The following is a 21,488-nucleotide window of genomic DNA, read 5'->3' as shown; positions in this document are numbered from 1 at the left end:
ACATGACGCAAAAAGAGGTTAAAATGTGGCAAAACTTCTGCAGGTGTGCTAATTTATTTTTAACTATCCGCTAAATGAAAACAATACATATGCAAGTAACATCTGAGACGTCACATAAGATTTAAACTTTGTACAAAATCACTGACTGGCAGCTACATGAACTGAAAAGTATATTTTTTGGATTGTTAAACCAAGAGTCTGGTTCAAAGTTTTTCAGTCAAGTTTGACAAAAAAGCAAGAGAAATGGAACTCTGTGCACAAACGGAAAAAGGAAACAAATCTGAACAAAATGAGAAATAACTTAATAATGAAAGATCATACTTTTCATTCCTCTGACATTTACAGAAGAAAATCGCTCAACTTTCAAAGCTGCTGTCAAACTCTATTTCAGAGATGAATACCACAGAATGTTGACTAGAGATAGACAGTGGTCATGGCAAATGTAGCGCACTTTTTTTTTTTATCTTCAAATCTGCTTGTGTCAGACACATCAAGAGCAGATAAGCGTCCACCAGTCATCTAAAACCTCAAATTGTTAAGAGTAGCAATAATTTCTCAACCAATAAGCAGCTGAGTGCTGATAAATACATGTGATCAGATTTTACTGAGTTTATAATGAGACTTCATTTGTGGTATAAAACGCAAAGCTTTCGTACAAAACCACGGGGGGGTTTGATCGCCATTTCTTTTCAAACGAGCAATTTGCTTTCAAACGATGCTCCGGCGAGGCAAAGCACTCAGCTTATCATCATGATTCATCTTCCTGATTACACGGCGTGTCTTAGGGCCCTGCGCAGTGCACGAAGGGTGAGAGGCGCATCGACCTGCTGCTGCTTGTGCACCAAGCGAATAATGTTTTCTCTTGGGTTTAGTAAATGTAGAAGTGCATTGCTCACATTTAAATTGGATACAGCTTAATTCACTGAGAATGTGCTCTATGTCAGTTGTCTAGCAACATGTCTCTGCACGTAGTGTTGCAAGTGTCGTCTCCCCACGTTGCGCAATAGTCGGTGTCAGTGGCAAGCGAGTCGATGCAAACAGTCTCCGCTTGTAACACGTGGATGATAAATCGGCGCGTCCTTGCGTGTGTGCTGGACTTAGGTACCTGTGACGTTACTGGCTTGTTAGGGTTCAACAGAAAGTACCGCAGAAGGAACCGATGCCGTGAATGAACACGTTCAGATGCGAGAGACAGAGGCGGTGAGCGGAAAGGAGGGTGGACAGTCGGTAAACTTATAGGCGCTGTGCGTGGTTCTGGATCTCAATCTGCCAGTCAGGTCCATTTTTACCTCTTGTCCATCTTTTTTTTTTTTTTTTGCCACGACTTTCTCGCACCTGTGCGCACCGATGATCGATGACCTCAAGGATGATGGAGCTCCGCAGTCTCTGCCGCCGGATTTAGACGAACGAACCCTCCCACGTTGTTCACTGTTTTGAGATCATGGAAGAAGGAGCCGCTGGATTGATAAAGACTGAGTGAGGGGGAAAAAAATGTTTCTGAAGGCATCGTGCGTTACGTTGTTTCACAGGTTATCTGCCGACTGACCAGATCCAGCCAGATTCAGCCGGGGACCGTTCATCCCCTGAGGATTTTCAACACCTTTATGTGTTGAAAAGCAAAATGAACAGTTGAGGTTTTGTTGCACTTTAAAGATAAGTGTTTTATCCCCTTTTGTTATCTAAGAAGAGCAGCCACCTCTTATCGAGACATGGGTCGTCTGATTGTTTTGGTCAACTCCATGCTCCTGTTGCTTTTTGGCAGCGACGTCTTCTTGGTAGGAGCTAGTAAGTATTGCAAACCCATCTGCGTTTGTGTGCACCTCATTACATAAAAACATAACCCAATTGTAAGTTGTGACTTAAATATATTTAGGATGAGGCTTTATACTCCTTGCCTTGTTGGCACCTGAATATCGGAAACATTCTTTTATGCAAAATCCGTGTCTTTGTATTGGTTACTTTAAACTATGGAAGGACAAAACTAAATTGAATTTAAGCTTTCTTTTATATTTTTGAACAAAATCGCTTGTGACACAATTAGTAAGGTTTCTATGTTACCCTAAATGATCCCCTTTAACATTTCACTGTATTCCAGGGCTTCCCATATGCGCTCATCTTTTCAGCTCAGTGCCACAGGTTTTCTCCACAAATTTCCATCTGGACAATGAGGAAGAATATTTGTTTGGTGCCTTACAAGTAATTTCCGTGTTCTAGACATGTTCTACATAGTTATTTTACTGAAAAATCCAAGCATGACCCTTATCTTTCCAGTTGAAAATCTCAACCAGATAATTATCTAAATTGTCCTGGTATTTCAAATGTTTCAGACTCAAAACATCACAAATTCTGCACCAAGTTCAACAGCAGGAATGATGTGGTTTTCCACATACTCGTCTGTTGTTTTGTAACAAACCCAAAATGTTTCTTTTAGGTTTGAACTTAGTATATTACACATATGAAGCATAATCCTTACCTTTATGTTGTTCAGTATATAACATTAGTGCCTGTGCTTCTGTTGCATCAAATATTCAGTCATTCTTCTTGAGACAATATTAAAAGCAACATATTTAACTGAAAATACACAAATAAACACATAAAGGTGATTTTGAGAAGCCTGTTTACATAAAAGATGAGAAATACCACTCAAACAATTGCAGGAGAGGAAAACAAAATCCTAAACCTGATCCATTTGGTTGCTCATTTGGAAAGTTTAGATCTGAATTGTATTTTTAAGCCATTTTCTGTGACTATGCTCGCATGCCTACAGCAGCATATTTGTCTTTGTATGTCTCTGTCTACCTTTATGTCATCCTTCTTTGCCTCTCGGTGGAACCGTGTGCAACCTGTGAAAGAGTCGGCCTTGGCACGTCACTGTTTCTGTGCGGGGGTGTTTGCTGTCATCCTCAAAAAACATTTTTCCAATATTCTGCTCTGACACATGATATTAGAAGCATCTCTGATCAGTCTCCTACGCTGCTGTCAAGAGCAGGAAAAGTGGCTCTTTAAATCACAAATATGATATTCAGAAGTGTATTCACTTGGCATGGTATTCAAAGGCACCCTTTGAAAGCAAATCAACTGAATTTTAACATGCTTGTCCAGAAACATACAGATCCATATGACCCAGAGGTTATAGAGTTGGATTTATTGAGCTTATGTAATTACCTTGAAAGTTTTTTAAAAAACTGCATAATTCCTGCAAAATATGCCACACTGTGGATGGCTTTTTGACCAAGTTTTTCAGTCATCATCAGAATCCCTGACATGCTAAAGATCTTTAAAATTGCATTATGTAAAATTACATGTTCATACAAAACTGAAAATGATTGCAAATAATAAATCAGAATCTAGAATTCACATTTTCTACAACAGATTCCAACGATCACTATACATATTTAATTTACATTCAAACAAAACTCTTTAGTTGTCCACAAGTCCCAAGCGGAGCCTCAGGCTTGATACAAATGTTATTTAAGATTTATTGCATTTATTGGATAGCCAGGATCAAATCAAATTGGCAATATGTTGTTCAGAAACCTGCTGACGCGTTCTTGACAAATAGCGGCACTGGATGCGAACCAAATCAGTTTAAATGAAAGGCAGTGTTTGTTGGTGTTGCCATCATTTTATTTCCTGTCACATGAGATACATTTTAAACACCTGTAAACATATGTTGTGATTGATGGTTACAATAAGGTTATAGACCCTGGTTGTAAGAGACCTGCTTATGAATCTGCAATGGTACTGCATGTTCTTTTGGGGATGAATGAGGTGTTGATGTTCACCTGAGGAAGCCACAGACTTGAATTGGAAGAAATGCACACATTAGACAGGCATTTAAATCCAGCCGGTTCTACTGCTGTTTGACAGCGTCTCGATCAGTGAGAGAAAGTTTGGCTCTGCAAACAGAAATGACAGTAAGCACACCTATTCCTGTCAGGATTGTAAACACATAGCAAAAAATCGTAGCAATTAGAAAAGCCATATAGGGAAAATATAAGCCGCTATTGCTTAATGTTGCTTCGGTTTCTTCTTTCTGGACTAGAGTAAGCCATTTACAGACCGATCCCAATAGATCTCCTTGTTTCGCATAAAAAGTTTGGAAGTGCAATGGATTTAGGGAAGAAGCATTCAATGGTAACACTTGGGGAGGCAGCACTTTAGATGAGATTAAACCAGCATGATATTACTTGAACCCGACTGCCAGGTGACTTGCAACAGTGGGGCTTGCGAGCAGCTGTAAGGCAACCTCTGGCAGAGGAGAGAGAACCATTTTGACTTTCCACCACAGAATATGAGTAAATACCGATGGAGGACTGGGACACACCAGCTACCTCATAATATTGGAAAAGGATTGCTTTTTAAACACTCCTTTAAACTATCTCAGAAGCAATTGGAATCAGATTTTTTTATACAGTGACATAAGGTCCTTCTTTTGGGTAAAAAAAAAAAAATCTTTGCCTCTTAAATGGAGTTTAAGCAACATGAGTAATGTAACTGTGAGAGTTTTATTGTGTTGTTACTGAACTCATAATTCAGATGGTCCCTTTAAGGGCACTGAATAACGAGCAAAGTATTAATTCACGTCAGACTTCATTTTTAGTTTGAAGCATTAGCAGTTTCAGCCTTTAACACACTGCAACAGCAGTGGAGAAAAACATCCCAGATGTGCAGAACAAGACCAATTCTGTTATTAAAGAAAAATGTGATGCACTAAAATACAAGCCTCAAATGTTCAAAAACATGTTTCTAGCAATAGATTTAAGCTTTTTCCAGAGACTTACAGTTAAACGTTTTAAAGTTAAAAACTTTTCTTTGCCTATTAAAGTCACTGAATTTAAAATGCTTACATTTTTGTTTTGAAGACTTAAGGGTCCCAAAATTCCCCTCCATGCATAAGTGCATTCTGGCTTGATTGCCACATGTCTAGTTGTCTTTAATAATTGATTATGTAGAGCTCGGAGTAATTTAAAGCCTTTCTTGTAGGGTACCAGTGATTGTGATGGAAACAGCCTTTTCATTAAAAGTTTTTAAATGAAAAGGTTGGAATCTTCATACATTTCAGACTGAGAAGATGCAACTTGATATTTTTATACATCTTTACTCGGGCTATTAATGCTTTTCAAAACTCACAGTCAAGTATTAATTAGAAAAATCTTAATACTTCCCGACCTACAGTGTATCTGGTTTGGCTACATGTTTAAACTAAAGTCCTCTTGTTTAGTGACGAGTGATTAATCCAGCAACCTTCCTCCAACATAAAACAGATGCAGCACACAAACACACATTTTGTTTGTTGTAAAACTCAATACACATCAGCAGATTTTAGACATGTACTCTTGTCTTTCCTGTTGTGAAGAGTGGCAAATTAAAATGTTAATTTGCACCATCTTATATTCTTTATAATATTATTAACAGTCAAAAGTTTCTAGAATTCATCACAAAAAATGCTATTAATTTTATTTTATTATTTTAGTGTTGGCTCATTTTATGAGAAATGTTTTGGGTGCCAATAGTTAGCCACAGGACTAGTACATTTTCCACAGATTTAAAAATTTCAATGTACTTGTAATAAATACAATATGATCTGTGGGGTTTTTAATATTTTTATCCGATTGTCTAAGTTGTCCATCACCAAAAATCTGTCAAAGCTGTCCCTTTGCTATAAATGAAAGCCTCTATTATCGGACCGTAAAACATATCCTGTCAGTCTCAAAGTGAATGTATATGCGGTCGATAAACTTACAGTCCACTGTGCTTTGCAAGCAAACGCAGAGGTCAGAAATATAAGATGACACAGCTTGATGTTTTACTCCAACAAATTCCTCTTGGGCCCCCTTCCAGGAGCTCTGCGGCCATCCAAAGATCCGGCAGCACTTTCACAATTTCTCCATGTGCACTCTACTTAATGCACTGGGCTTTCGCTATAGGCTGTGATTCATCCTGGCAGCGTTCCCACATCCCTGGTGGGTCGAACCATTTATTTCGCACCAACACAGACCGTGTCCTCTGAGACATATTGCTCTTTAATTTCAGATCTTACATAACACGGTGTGCGTTGTGGGGCTTAGTCGATGCCAGAAAAACATCAGCATCCCTCCAACATAGGTGTCTGCTGTGACAAGTTTTTCTGCTGCAAGACTAAACAGGATAAGGTGAAGTGGGGAAAAACTGTTGACAAGAAGACCAAAAATTCATAAACTTGTTTGCCTTTATAAACCTCCTTACGAATAATTCACATTTTGAGAAATACTACTATGAATGCTAAAAATACTTGACATCCAAGTGTTCCAACAAACCGTAATTTTGCAGAAGAATTCTTGAGGATTTGCTCTGGAATAAACTAATATGAGAACAGTAAGGTCACAGGATAATGTTTGCGATAAGTCTTCACCTTTCTTTTACTGAGCAATTACTTCTTTCCTCACCACTGAAAGACGAACAAGCAATGCATCACGGATAGCAGCTGCGTTTGCACGTATGTCTAGCTGACTGCAACTCTCATTATCGAAAGGACAGCGAGCTAAAAGATAAATGAATGTGTCCTCCTCTAAATAAATGTTGCACCTGTTCCTGCTGAGGGCTCGCTTTAAGACAAGCACTGATGACAATTAGAGTATAATGGTGTTTGTTCACAAAAAAAAAAAAAAAAAAACTGTGGCATTACCAAAGAAAGGAAGGTGCATATAGCGTTAGCTGGATTGCTACATGAAAAATTTAAACACCTATGAGGAAGAACGTTGACGTACTGCTCCATATTCAGAACTCATTATTGTTCCTGCAGTCTTCTTCACAGTCTGTCTTGACAAGCAGAACTATGGCAGGTAAATGTGCCACCATGTTTTCAGGTCTGCCTCCTTAGAAGCAAAAGAAAATATGATCAGAAAAATAAACTGCCACCTCAAAGACACAAATGCTGACAGTTTTCCTCCTTTTACATGAACAAAAGTGTTTGCAGTCAATTGAATATTTTGTACATAAAAAAATCTGTGGCGCGTAGCATAACATACTGATGATTTTCCTATTTTATTTCTTTATTAACCATTTATTGCTGTTGCTGCCATACTTTCACAAAATGAACTGTTTTCTGTCTGGAATTAGTTGCCAAACAAATGTGTTAGATAGATTCAACTACTTTTCAGTGAAATATATAAAACAAAAAATAATTAATTATTTCTGTTTTTGTGGTAAATACACATAAGTAGATTACAATAAAAATATGAAGCTTCAAATCTTAACACCACTGTGCCTCATAGATGGCATTAAGGAATGCTGCTTGCAGATAGTTCAAAAATACAACTTATTTTCTGTTATTTTACGTTACCCATATGTTTAATACAGCTGTGGGCAACATGTTGTATTTAGTAAAAGTGAGGTCTTTGTCCCTGGATTCCTGACACTAACAGCTTGGTATTACACTGTGAGGGAAATATACACTGTGAGGGAAATATATTAGATACATAGAAGATACTGTGCCCTGACCTGACCTGAGTAGATTCAAATTAGCATCGATTGCATCCTTTGGCCTGATTAACATGATTTTTTCCAAGATAAAATAGACAAAAGTACAACAACCAAAAAGGAAAATAGAATGACATTAAATGGTTTTATTGCTAAGTTGTTGATCTTTTAATCTGTTATTCACAAAATTGACTGGACAAATTATTCTCTGATCACAAAAAGTGACAATATTTTAAATGTGTCTACCATTAGATTCCAAGTGTTAGTCATTCATATTTGACTTCTTGTAATTTCTTCCCATTTGTCCGATTTCTACAAGCCTTGTAATAGTATTCCACAGCTTAATTTGACAGCTCACAATCTTGATAAGACACACAGTAAACACAAAAGCCCTGACCAAAACCTCTGCTGATTACAGCCAATCCCATCTTTCCTGTCCATCTGAACCTGTGTGATCGCTCAGAGACAACATTGCTGCACAGACTCCTCTGTTAAAACTGTCGCCCCTTTTACCTTTGGCTCGCTTCTTCCCAGGCTTTTGTTCCCTTTCTTGCAGCATGCATGTTTGCTGCCAACCAAACTGTGACAGATGACGACAAAGTGATAAAGGGGAAAGGAAACTCACCCTGTCTGAGGCATGTGGACTTGAAGTAAACCATTATATGTGAGCCAGATTAAAAATGAAGGCTAAACAGATGTTTGCTTAATTTATCAATGACTTCTGTAGTTCTTTCACACATTTTAGCTCCCTCAGATTGGAATGGCCTAAGTGCCTGAAACACACTTTCAGAAATAGTTGTACCTCCTCAATATAGCTTATTAGATTTTATGGCTAAGGTAATGTCTGTTGAAGTCAGAAATCATTTTAAATGTGTACCCCAGAGAAATTTAAAACATGCAGCTGAGATCTTAAAATCCCAGCTGCAACAAAGTTAGAGACTTCGTGAGACTTCTAGTCCAAATAATAGACTCCTTTTCCATTGCAGCATTACAAACCAAAATTTGTCAGATCTTTTGTAATGTTGCCAAAAATAATCTTCTTGTGTCCATATTTTGTCCAGCTGACCTTGGGCGATTTTTCCATATTTCCCATCGTTTGAATATTTGACTCTTATCTTCTGTGAAATGCAGATATAAAATATGAACCTTTTCTAACGTTTATCATGTTCTGACAAATCAACAAGTATTTCCTGATTTCATTAATCTCTTTTATGTAAATTATTTAAAGTGATAGATCTACATTTTTTTATTGTTTGACTGTTTACAATTAAGATTCTTTCTTACTGTCTTCTTTCCCGCAGACCGGCCCCCGGCCCCGGTCAACGTGTCTGTCATGCACCTACGAGCCGACTCAGCAACCGTGTCCTGGGAGGTTCCGGAGGGGGATATAATAATAGGATTCTCCATATCTCAACAGGTAATGACTCAAATTTAATTATTAACCAGATTCTCCTTAAAAATACATTGATAACCCTTGAACCTTTTCACTTTTTTATTATACATACTTCACTGTATTTTATTGGGATTTTATGTGATAAACCAAAACAGATTTGTACATCATCATTATTGTATTCAACCCCCTCTGCTCTGATACCCTCAAATAAACTTCAGCGCAACCAACTCTCCTCAGAAGTCACCAATCGTGTGCATTTTCACTTCAGCATTAATTAGAGCTTATTTAGAGCACATTTGTAAAGGGCAGTTCAATTCATGTAAAATATGTGATATTTGTCAAATGAAGAAATTGATTATATATTGACATTTTGCTACAGTTACATCAATATTTAGTCCAGACGCTTATAGACTGCATGACAAAGCCAATTTGGAATCAATATAAAGCTTAATTGAAAATCTTTAATCTCAGAAGAATACCTCTGTCCGATATGCTGAAGCCTAAAGTCGAAATGAAACTACAGAAGAGTCAGATGAGTTATTTCATGTGCTTTTATGCCATGAGTGCACATACATCTGTAAACCTGACAAGCTTCATTTTTTAAAAGATAAAAGCATTTTAAAGGCTTAAAATAAGAAAACTGATCACTCATGCCACTGACTGATGCAATACAACATGACATCCTGCAACTGTGAATATGCGATATGCAACTCAAAGCATAATGCAGTAATTTGAGGTAACTCTCTACTGAGGTGACCGAAAAGTCTTCTCTCCTCTGGGTTTTTTATCATTTTTTGGCAGCAGGGTCTGAATACCTCTCATAATTGCCTTAAGCATACGTAGGAGTTTAAGCATTGCATTATTCATTATTTTTATACGTGGATTCTTTCTTAACAACACATCCTGCCCAAAGACAAGAACAGAAGCCAGACCAACAGAAAAAGTTTAATATTTTCAAAAGCTTTTTCTTATGAAATTTATGCAATCTTAATTAATCCTAATTTTGACTCAGGCCTCTCAGAGTGAAATAGATTGCATGTTGTTCTCCAAACTATTTCTAGTTGGGCAGCTTTTTAGCACATTCTAAGAAAGGTCTGTGATTGTTTCCATGCCTTTGCAGCATGACACTTTATTGATTCTAACATTATCCCATCAGATTTAATGAAGCGAAGCCATGAGACTTCCAAGAGGAGACAATGGCTCTCTGAGAGACTCGTTCTGCAGGGCTGTGTGGTCACCCTGATCACCTAATTCCCCTCATTATCAATCATCAGTGGAATTGCTCAATAGATTAATCTATTCCTTGCCCTCTACCTTTTTTTTTATATATATATATACTTTCAGAGGCAGGACGGACACATGCAGCGATTCATTCGTGAGGTCAACACCACCAGTCGTTCTTGTGTTCTTTGGGACCTGGAGGAGGAGACGGACTACATCATTCAAGTCCAGTCCATTGGGCTTTACGGGGAAAGCCAAGCCAGCAAGAAAGTTCACTTTCGCACTCTTAAGAAAACTGACCGGTTCTCTTCTAACAGCTCTAACCAAGGTATGCTGCTTGAGCATTCTGTAGTAATGTAGAGAGTAAAATCACTACTTTGATCTCTTTATTTCTGTGTCACTTCTTTATATGTTTGTATTTAGAAAGTGCTCACTGGGCTTAGAGTGTAACCAAAGTCATATTCCTTCTTTGTGTGGGCAAACGTGATGAATGAAACTGATTCTAAATATTTAACTGAATAGTTAATTTATGCTCACATATATGCTAACAGTGGTTAATGTAGAACCTCTGAACAAATTAAACAGGTAGTTCTTAAATGTTTAAAGAACTGGCACAGTCTGTAGATATGCTAGCTTAACAAGAAGAGTGTAAGATATTGGAGAAAAGTTTGATTGATTTTGTTCTGAAACAAACTAAGAGACGTCTCACAATGGCCATGTTGTTGTTAATCCTTAAAAGTCCACTGTCCCTGAACAGAGAACCCAAAGTACACGACATTTTTATGACAACCAGGTATTTATGTATTCAGAGAGGATAGTTAATGATTCATTCAAATGATCTTCTAGAGCATCAAACTCTTGGAGTCGAGTTTTTAGTGCACCGGTCTATGTCACATCAATGCATTCCAGGCTTTTATAGAAGCAGCTGAAATGAGTTCCTCTGTATTGGGGCTGGGCTTGGTTTTAGAGCCTGACAGTGAGTGAGGACTGAGAACACAGGTGCAGCATAACACTCCAATTCCTCTGAATCATGAGGATTCAGGGAAGGTACAGGTGTCTGATCTCCTTATGGAGACTTTCTGGGACCTGCTTGTCCTGCAGGGACAAGCTTTCCTGTCCCTGCCAAAGAAAAGCATCTTCACAAAGCACGGACTCAGCTTTCACAAGGTGCATTTCTGCTTGACGAAGGCAAGCATTTTCTTGAGATGCGAACGAAAATGCTTTGCTATCTTACAATGAGATTCTTAAACTTTTTTTGTGTATTTGCATCAAAAAACAGAAGGAGCTCCACAATTAAACGACCTAAATGCAGATTAAACACTAAGCTGATATTCCAGAAACTGAGAACTGAGCTTCTGCCTAACACCTTCCGTCTAATCCACCATGAATCCCACCTCACAGACAGACGAGGCCCATTGCTGACACTTCTCCCACTGTTGTGCTGAAGTCTCTTTTTTTTCTCCACTCTATCCTTTTAAAGCAAGCTGACATTGAAAATGAGACAAAGTGAAGGCAAGTGTTGTCGAGTGTAACAACATGAAGGCTTCCTGTCAGAACCTCACAGTGGGATCTCGGGTGGTGATGAAGGGAGAAGGCTTTTCTCTCAGACACCAATACATTATTGACAGAGTCTTCAGGCATGGCAAGCTGCGCTGAATTTATGCAACATTACATAACGTGTGGTGAGTCTCTACAGACTCCAAAACATTTAAAATTCAGTAGATGGGCTCTCCTCAGGAACTGGTGGAAAGAAGAAGACCATGACCAATGCAGAGTACAGCTTCATTTTTTTTAAGCTCAGAGTAAAAAGAAAAAAATTATATATTTTGTAAACCCCTCTGCATTAGCTAAGCCACGTCTATATGATGAGCCAAATGTACTCAGTCTCGAAATAATGAAGCCTCACTTGACACTTGTTTGTGAGCAGGTCTGACACACTCAGCTGATTTTTCCTAATGATATCACACACGGGTTGGAGGTTGTGAAAAATGGAAACGCTGATGCGAGGGAATCATAAATGTTCCTCTTTAGCTGACTCAGAATCGGTTTAATTTGTTAAACAAGCAAGACTGTCCACGGAGGGGGTAAAAAGTAACGAATGGCAGCTAATCGGAAGAGCCTATGCTCTATAAATCAAGATAACAAGGGCAGTGATGTACCGAGTTACTTTACTTAACAAATCCATCGCATGACCTGTGTTGCTTTTTTGTTTATGTTTATTTGATTTCAAGTACTTTTAGGCAATTACACTGTCATAAACATATCTCAATAAACTGATTCACATACACAACTTTATTGCCAGTGCCGACTATCCGAGAGATTTACAGTGAAGCATTAATCAAGGTTTGTAGCCTCTCTAGGTCTTCCAACTGGGTCAGAAAAACAGCCCATTCAGTAAAATGAGAATAATTTTTTAGGAGCTTGTTTGGCGTCTGAAAGCAATCACTGGCTGCGTTTCATAAATCCAACGCCAGCAGTGCTGACTCCTCACATCCTGTTTTTAAAGTCCAGGGACATCGTTTTTAATTATGCAGCTTTTATGAACCTCATAACTTGATGTTTTTCATTGTGCTTCTTGATTACATTTAATGCTCTTTTTGTTTGGTGTTTACTTTAGAATAAACTCATAATACATACATAATTCTATTACGATTTTATGTTTTAAATACTTGAGTGGTTTCTAAAGGTGTAGAATTGGGGTTCTGAATCCTATATAAGATACTATTTTGTGTCTTTTGTGTGAAATAAAATAAGCAAGAGTAAGAACAGTATATCTCTAAATCAATCTTTGTTCTGAAAATGGACTCATGTTCACCTAGCATTTATGGAATGCTGCCCATAACTATTGTGTAAAGCAATTAGTTATAAATCTAAATATTTTATAAAAACCAGAAGATTGAGAATGTTGCCTGGTAGTATTCTCTTTAATTAAACAGCAGAAAGGGTTACAAAGATAAAAATTTAAATAAATGTAATGAATAAAAAATGTAAAGTTGGATGAAGCCTCTCCAGTAATGACTGGTTGGGACGTTCTGCAGTGCATTTGCACAAGTCCGTTTCTTAACACACTGCTATGTCCAGGAGGTTATGTAATAAAGGATGTGAGACATACACATTCAATATAAAGACACAAGAGGACATGTTATCATTAAAAATAAACAACAAAACACATGCCTGGTTCTTCTATACTAGTACCAAAAAAGGAAGGAGATTTATGAGTTTTTTTATTTGTTGGGGGTCTTCTAGTCGTTTTCTTTTGTTTACTTTAAAAGTTATTTTATATCAAACAAACGCTGACCTGAAAGAGCAATTTCAGATCTCCTTTGTTAAGGTTAAGTGCTTCCTAGCCATATTGATTTCTGCTACACACTATGGTCGACAGTTAGGAATCTGACTCTCATCAATTGATGAGGTTCTTTAAAATAACATGAATGGATACTAAGCACAGTCAGACTTGAACAGAATCTGTGTAAAAAAACCAAAACATATCTCTATAAATATATGTATATATTTGTAGTATGCTTTTTTTGTTGTTGTTTTTGCTATTAAATTTCTGTACCTTCTTTTACATAAAATGTCAGCTGTGAGGCAGTTTGTCTTTCTATAAATGAGTAAATTACCATTGTTAGCATGAACTGAGGATCTATAGCAGGTGTAAAACTGTTTCATTGGTGTAATAAAAATTGTCCCCAAAAGAAAGCCCTATTAACTCCTGCCAATCTACTTTACAGCTTAAATTGAAAGATAATTTTTTGACATGGTTCTTTGAGCAAAGACTAACCAAGGAGGTGGTCCCCATAGGCATAATTACTGTACAGTACTTCAAAGAGATGCTCAGCCGTCTCCTGTGAGGCAGCAGTTTCACCGAGACTCTATCATCAAAAGCACTGAAATAGAGACGTGCTTCACTTAGTCAGATATATGTGGAATTTCCCAGCCATGTACAGTATTTTTCATACAGATAAACCTGTGGATAAGTGTATAGCAGGGGCAGGTTAAAAATAACAGCCAAAACTCTCAGCATCACCTGAGGCACTTTTCAGAGCATCAAGTTAAAATAGAAACAGTATTGCATAAACACAAACCTATGAAGACATGGCTGTCCACCTGAACCATCAGGTGGAATAAGGAGTATGAAAGATGCAGTCAACAACCCGACAGTTTCTCTGGTGGTCAACAGCTAAGATGGTGGCATCTGTTGGCAGAAAATCTGTTAGTTTTCACAAATTTGGCCTTACTAGAGGAATTGCACAAAAGGCTTTGATGGAATCAAATCTGATTTTCAGTTTTCCATAAGCCATGCAGACAACACAGCAAATGTGGAAGAAGGTTCAGATGAAATGAGTCCAAATTTGAGCTTTTTGGTCTAATTGCGAAATGCCACAGAGCGAAAAACTGACATTGGACATATATCAATATAAAACATGATGGTGTGGTGAGGTTGATGTTCTTCAGCAGGGCTAAGCAACCTGGGGAACGTTGCTGAAGGAAAACCTGTTAGAGGTTGCAAAAGGCTTAACACTGGAGCAGAGACTCATATCCAGTTCAACAACAAAAATGCTTTGAATCACTGTGCAGACCTTGAATGAACCTTGAAAACTTGAAAATCTATTTCAACCTATGCTTTCCCCCACTTGCAAAAGAACAAAAGGATAAAAGCTTTTGTCTCTAAATATTCAAAGCTGGCAGAGCCATTTCCCCAAACATATGCAACCGTAATTGCAGGATAGAATGCTCTACAACGTATCGAGTTGAGGAAACTTATTGCATTTTTCATTTTGACAATTATGCAGCACTTTGTGTTGATATATTTTACATATATCATGTAAAATACATTGACATTTGTGTTTCTAAACATGCAAGAAATTCCAAGGGATATGAATATTTTGGTAAGCTACTATGCACCTGTACAACTGCTTTATGTACAGGAGATGTAATAAAAGAAATAATCAGTAGAAGCATGGTTATGACTCCTGTATTAAATCCGTAGTGGGTTGTTACACATCTCCCCATCACAGGTCTGAGCTACATTCGGCATCGTGGGATTAGGGGTGAGCAGAAGGAATTTCAAGTAATCTTCTCAGCACAGACTACTCTGTGTGTCAAAGGCTCAGAAGTCCTGTTGTTCTGCGTTAGCAAAGAATCACACAACAATATGGGAGTGGTGCAAACAGCACTTCAATGTTATATAGGTCATCCAGAAATGTCTGTGTCTGTTGTATAAAACCTACTGCTTCTCAAATCCACATGTATATTATGGTATATGGTACAAATCTAAAACAATATCGCTGCTCAAACGAAGGTGAAAGAGAAAATGTGTGCGAAATTAAAGCATTTTTCAGTGAGTCTGAACCTCTATAGAGTTTGTGGTCTTCCGGTAATTAATGGCGAGTCCCTTCTAAAAACAGCAAAAGATAAGTGTTAGAAAAACATGAGCAACTGTCAAGATGTTGGGGGATGTGATGGAATAACTGATCCAGCAGAGCTTTAAAGGCTCCAGAGACTAAAAGGCTGTGCTGCTAATATCTCAGTGTGGGTTTTGGTAAAAATGCACATACTCCTTCCTATGCTGGAAAGATGGAAATGAATTAGAAAGAACCAATTGCTGACTGGTATTTGCTGAGTGGGTTCAGGTAGCTTGAGGACATGTGGGAGTAACAAACTGGATAACAGCTATCTGAGAAAGCCATCAAGCAATGACCTCAGTCCTGTCCTGGCATTTTAAAGTAATATTCCTTCTGATTTCTATGCAGAGCTTAATGCACAACATCTGCATGGGGAGTTTAAAAAAAACCACAAATTACTCCATAAAAGAAATACAAAAAATACTATTAATATTAAATATATTAAAAAAAACACATTTAAAAAATGGGGTAAAAAATATATTCTTTTTTGACAAATGAAGAACAGATTAAGAGACAAGGAGGAAAGCCAAGTCTTTTATTCTCACAATTCTTAATAAATCTTCACTTAGCTATTTTAATCCCCTTCCCAAATGTTTAAACTTGTTGAACAGCTTGTTGGATAATTGAGTGTAAGCTTCTTATAATTTCCTTTAGCAGGACAAAGTTGTCACATGGCTGGCTTCATTGAAAACAGTTCTACCTTATTGGTTTCTGCTGTCGGGATAATTTAGTTAGTTTGCTCTTAGAGATTATAAGGAAGATTAAAAAGAGATATTCCAACATATGCATTCGTCTTGTTTAACTAGATTAATCTAGATTATAAATGACAATATGTTTGCAATCTATCATAATACTGCATACTCTTTTTTTTTTTGATGAACTCTGGCTCCCTTCCTCTGTCCACTTTCAAAGCCATCCCATAATGTATCTAAAGAAATTTGGAAGAACAACTGAGCACTCACTGAAACTACTATAATGTGAAAAGAGCTGACAGACCGTCACTTTTGGGGCAGTTCCCTGACAAGTTGATACACTAAAGGAGCCAATTAGGAAGAGTGGTGCGCTGGAACACGTCCATCCAGCCAAGTTAGGAGACAGGATAAGGTCTAGTTGATACAGTTAGAGAAGGATATTGGGCTATAATTAATTTTGTAGACTGGTTTGTTCATTTCATTCACTGAAAGCTAATTCTAATAACAGTCATGAGCTACAGAAAAGATAAAAGTTTTTCACAATCAATTGATTTAATACAGTGTGCATAAATCAAAAAATGGTGCAAAGATATTTCATTATACTCAGCTGGATTCTGAAACACTGAAGTATCAAATTGTCAGAATTGGTATTCATGGACTCACAACGTTATATTTACTGCAATGGGTTCATAAATATGACATATTCACTTTCTGAACTGGGCTTTTTCCTAGATGACCCCACAGTGCAGGGCCTGGACAAGTCTCGGCATCTTCAAACGGGGGAGATGATCATCATTGTTGTCGTCTTGGTCATGTGGGCAGGTACGTTTGTGAATGTGAAAAATGCAAGTTTTTGATTTAAAAAAAAAAAAAGCAGTTTCTTGTGTTTGTATTTCACTGGTTGAGAGTAAGAAGGGAAAAAAAGCCGCCTATAGAGTCATTTAGAAAAAAAGTTTATTTGAAAAATGTCATCTGTCAAGGACCCTGTTAGTAAAATTATCATTATCTAATAAAATTAAAAGCACCACTTTATTTCTATTAAACACAATTCCTACTTCAGAATTATTACAATTATGACAACAAATTTCTAACAAACTTAATCAACATGTATTGATTAAGTTTGTTAATCAATAATCAATACAAAAATAATGAAGGTTTCTGTCTTATGGCTACATCATCATTCTGACTTAGTCATTAACAATAAAGAAACCACTGGAAAAAGATCAGTGGGATCCCAGGAGAGTCTATCTAAAAATAAAGTAATAAAAACAGGCGGATAGGAAAATAAAATATTTTTCACTTGAAGCTGTTTCACAACAGTGATGCTTCTTTCTCTTTCTCTTTTGGAGTCTCCATCCATCTCAGGGTTTCTATGACTGTTTAGAAGTGCTCTATTGAGGCACAATAAGACATGAAATATGTGACAGAAATGTTAGAAAAGCTTAATGAGAGAAAACAAGCCAACACAGAGGCTTTAAAAATTGAGAAAACTGCTATTTTCACATTTGAAGATGATCCTCACAATCTCCACCTTGCTGAATTAGATTACATTTAATAAAAAGTGAATAGTGCATAGCACTTACATTTAATGACCTTGCTTCAATGTCTACTTCTGCAAAATGCACTTGTAAAATTTATATTTTTTCTGTAGAACTTTGCATTAAGTATAAAAAGAACAAGAAATAGATAGATACGATCAAGTTATTTGCCCATTATAAGATAATTTAAACAATATTCTTAATTAATTATTTGTCACTTGTACTTTTTTTTTTTCAAATTTCAAGATCAAAATCATCTTTAAATTTCAAACTAACTTTCATTCATAGCTTATGGCTCAAGTTCACCCCCATAGACATTTAATCCTAACACAGTTCTGAACTGACCATCTCTGTCTCAGCAGAATTCGTGTTAATAGAAAAACGTACACATTCAGGGCTCACCCATCAATCTTATCTAATGCAACCGTAATGTACATCAATGCGACGAGCATTATCAACAACATTAACGTCTCTTTGCTAATTAGGCAGCAGCTGCACCGCTGTATGAGGCATTGATATTAATGTCAAGCCAATGAAAGAGTGTCATGGAGATATCATTACCAGATCTCCGTATTCATTTCTGAAAATGTGACAGCAGCGCCCTTAGAGAAATTCCCTGTTTTCAGGAAGTTAACTCTGAATTTACAATGCTGTTCAGACAGAAAGCACAGCTGCGTCGAAAAGGCTGCAGAACATAAAAAGGCAGGCTGTATCATCTCTCCATCTTTAAAAATGAAAGCACAGCTATCAAAGTCCCCGGGGAGCCAAGTTCCATTATCCACATGGCATTTTAGTGTGCAGGGGTGCAGGAAGTGTGAATGACAGTGGCTTCCTTGTGACTGACTTCCTGTTTGTTGTGTGAGTGCGCTTTTCACGTGTGTCCTCCTCTGTCCTCCTGGCAGCTGTTATAGCCCTGTTCTGCCGGCAGTATGACATCATAAAGGATAACGATTCCAGCAACAATAAGGAAAAGGTCAAGCCGTTGTCGGAGAGGAGCACACCGGAGCACCACAGTGGAGGACTACTAAGAAGCAAGGTGAACATGAAGAAATATTATAGCTTAGAGATTTTGGCAAATTGAATTTAATACTATGACTTTAAAACTTGCCGTATGTAAAAGTTACTTCGTGGATTTTTCCACTTACCACTGTAGCGTTTTCTATGATTCATGTATTAGGGATGACATCTATAGTGCAAGGAGCACTACAAATCAGTAATAATGTACATTTAGCCATGTTTGCAAAGAAGGATAGTCACACACGTTACAATACATGAAATTTAACAGCAAATTTTACTCACTTTCCCATATTTACATTACCAATGTTTTCTTTCTTGTCTTTTGCAGTTTCATCCCTCTGTGCCGTCTATAAACATTATTGAAGTCTGACAAGAAGAAGGCCAAACTTGAACTTTTGCATCTTCAACTGTTAATGCTTTCTTTCTTTCTCTCCAAGTCGGAAAAAACATCCAGAGAAAAACAGAGATGATAAGAGTTACTTATAAAGCATTTATTGATGAAAGAGCGTTAACAGAAGACTGATAAGCATTCGTGCTTTTTGGGGGGCAGGGGAAGAAAACGCGTACATTTGTGTTCTGACACAGGTACTACTTGCAATTGCTGAAAAACTATTCCTCTGCAAATTAGTAAGACTTGATTTAATGTTAATCCACGGTGCAGAAAACACTGATGTCTTTGCTGGGTGCTTGCTTCAAAGCTGCAATATGAAACAGTAATTTATCATCTCTGGGAGGCGTGTCTTTGTGACGCTAAACACGCAGCATATTTTTGATATTGGCATGTGCAGTTATATACTCTGTTCACCTCTTATAGACAAGTGCGAGTAGTGTTCATATGCTGCCTGGACATTATAATGCTTTGTGATTACTGTGAGTAGGATCTGAATAGGATCAAAGAAAGTTTGTGTTAAAAACTTTTCTCTGAAAATAACATCAATACAACATTTCCTTTTTTTTTGGTTCAAACTAAACTGCCAATTTTTGGATAACACTGTGTGTTTTCATATTTCACATATAAGAAACACATTTTAGTTTCCTGAAATAAAGTTGCATGCAGGGTATGTAGAAAACCATTTGAACTTAGAAACTCAAAATGGAGAAAAAAAAGCATTTACATGTGCCAAGAAGCTTTATTGTATATTTAGTCTGCTTTTAGAGAAGGTTGCTACATCTAAACATGCAGTGCATATTTATTGTAATTTCCTGAACACATTTTTTTCTGACCTGTAGAATAAAACTTGTTTTGAAATGTCTCATTAATAAAATAAAGCTAATACAATAAAGATAATTGAATGGGAAGCTACAAAGTACTTCAATTGTTTGCAAAAATACTTGTACATAAAACATTTTCAGGGTTGTAAATTGCTAGGGAGGCTTTAAGACAATTGCATTTCAGTAATAAAGATCCTGTAAAGACTCTTATGATTATGCACTGTAAGGTTGTTCAGTCCTTAGTAGAAAAATAAATGTGAATTACAAGTAAAATTGTGAGTCAATGTTCTTATATTGAGGGACAAAATGCCAGACTGATTTAAATCAGACTTCTTAACATACAACAATTTCATCCTATTCTGCACCACCATTTATTGTTTTAATGGATAATTTTGAGACAAAAACAAAGTTTTATGTTTTTGTCAAAGAAGATTTGATGGTACTGGTTGTTATTCACAATAATCAGACAAGAAATGGAGATGCTACACCATTCACAGCACAGCAGAATTTAGCAAACGTCTAATAATACTTTAACTGGAGCGTCGCCACTCAGGGATGGTACACTACTGGCCGAAATTTTAAACAAAAGACCAATATAGTCAAAACGCAGACGCAACTTTCTTAAAAGACTATTTGAATTCCAAAGAGTTTTGTATATTTAAAGGCAGGACCATTGTTTTGCTTTGGCAGACAAAAAGTTATTTGCCACCTAATCAATCAATCATATTAAGTGGCTGTTTCCTATTCTGATCATGACATAATGGAACTCAACTTTGAAATATTTTTGAAGTATTAAATGATTAAATTACGAAACCAGAGATTGCAAAGCCAAAGTATTATCCAAGGCTCCTAGAAGATTTTGCATAGAAAGTAAAATGGCTCTTGTTTGAGCTACAGAAAATTTTCCAGCCATCTAGTTTTCAAAACAGTCTGGACATTTAAGAAGGATATTGAGCTTAGAAATGTAATGGCGTAAAAATATGTAAAACTGAATGTAGTATGTGTGGCGATGATAAATGGATTTAAATACGATCAAAATCTGCAACATAAACCACAGGGGCCCCAATACAGAACTGTGAGGTAAATCATGATGGAGCAGAAGACCTTTAGTTTGAATCGCTTTCAGAAAATCATCATGCATTTAAATAAACTTTTTCAAAAGTTGTTCTTATACCTTCACCCAATTCTTCAGTCTATTGACGGTGATCTGATGGCTCAGGTCAGAGACAACACAAGAAGGCGAGTCAATTCTGCCTGCATCATTCAACAAAGTAGTACATCTAATTCCCCCAAAGGCAGAGATGATTCAATCTTTGCTTATTTACTTTTCTGAAAAAAATAAATCCCTCAAGTCACTGTCAGCCAACATCAGTTAATTAACTCACCAACAGGTGTAAAATTTATCCTCCATGAGCCAGGATTGTCTGCTGCAGCTCTGAACAAGACAAATTCACTGAGGCATTTTATTCAGCCTTTAAACTGGAACGTTCCTGATCCCTAATGTAATTACAGTGAAGTACCTTAAAAATAGAAAGAGATTACATTAAAA

General features: G+C 37.0%; 1 protein-coding gene across 1 annotated transcript; it reads left to right on the top strand.

Annotated features, from left to right (window-relative positions):
- Positions 1 to 859: 859 nt before the first annotated feature.
- fndc4a (fibronectin type III domain containing 4a) lies at positions 860 to 20,226 on the top strand. The gene is made up of 6 exons (XM_055020148.1): positions 860 to 1,785; positions 8,763 to 8,878; positions 10,199 to 10,403; positions 16,905 to 16,994; positions 18,613 to 18,746; positions 19,056 to 20,226. Exons 1-6 carry the CDS (start codon positions 1,710 to 1,712, stop codon positions 19,095 to 19,097), a joined length of 663 nt encoding a protein of 220 aa, XP_054876123.1. The 5' UTR covers positions 860 to 1,709; the 3' UTR covers positions 19,098 to 20,226.
- The last annotated feature ends 1,262 nt before the right edge of the window (positions 20,227 to 21,488 follow it).

This window comes from Poeciliopsis prolifica, unplaced genomic scaffold (assembly GCF_027474105.1).
Source record: "Poeciliopsis prolifica strain line A6 unplaced genomic scaffold, Auburn_PproV2 SCAFFOLD065, whole genome shotgun sequence".
NCBI classification, from domain to species: Eukaryota; Metazoa; Chordata; class Actinopteri; order Cyprinodontiformes; family Poeciliidae; genus Poeciliopsis; species Poeciliopsis prolifica.
The sequence above is the reverse complement of the archived record's forward strand: the minus strand, read 5'-3'. Positions and strand labels throughout refer to the sequence as shown.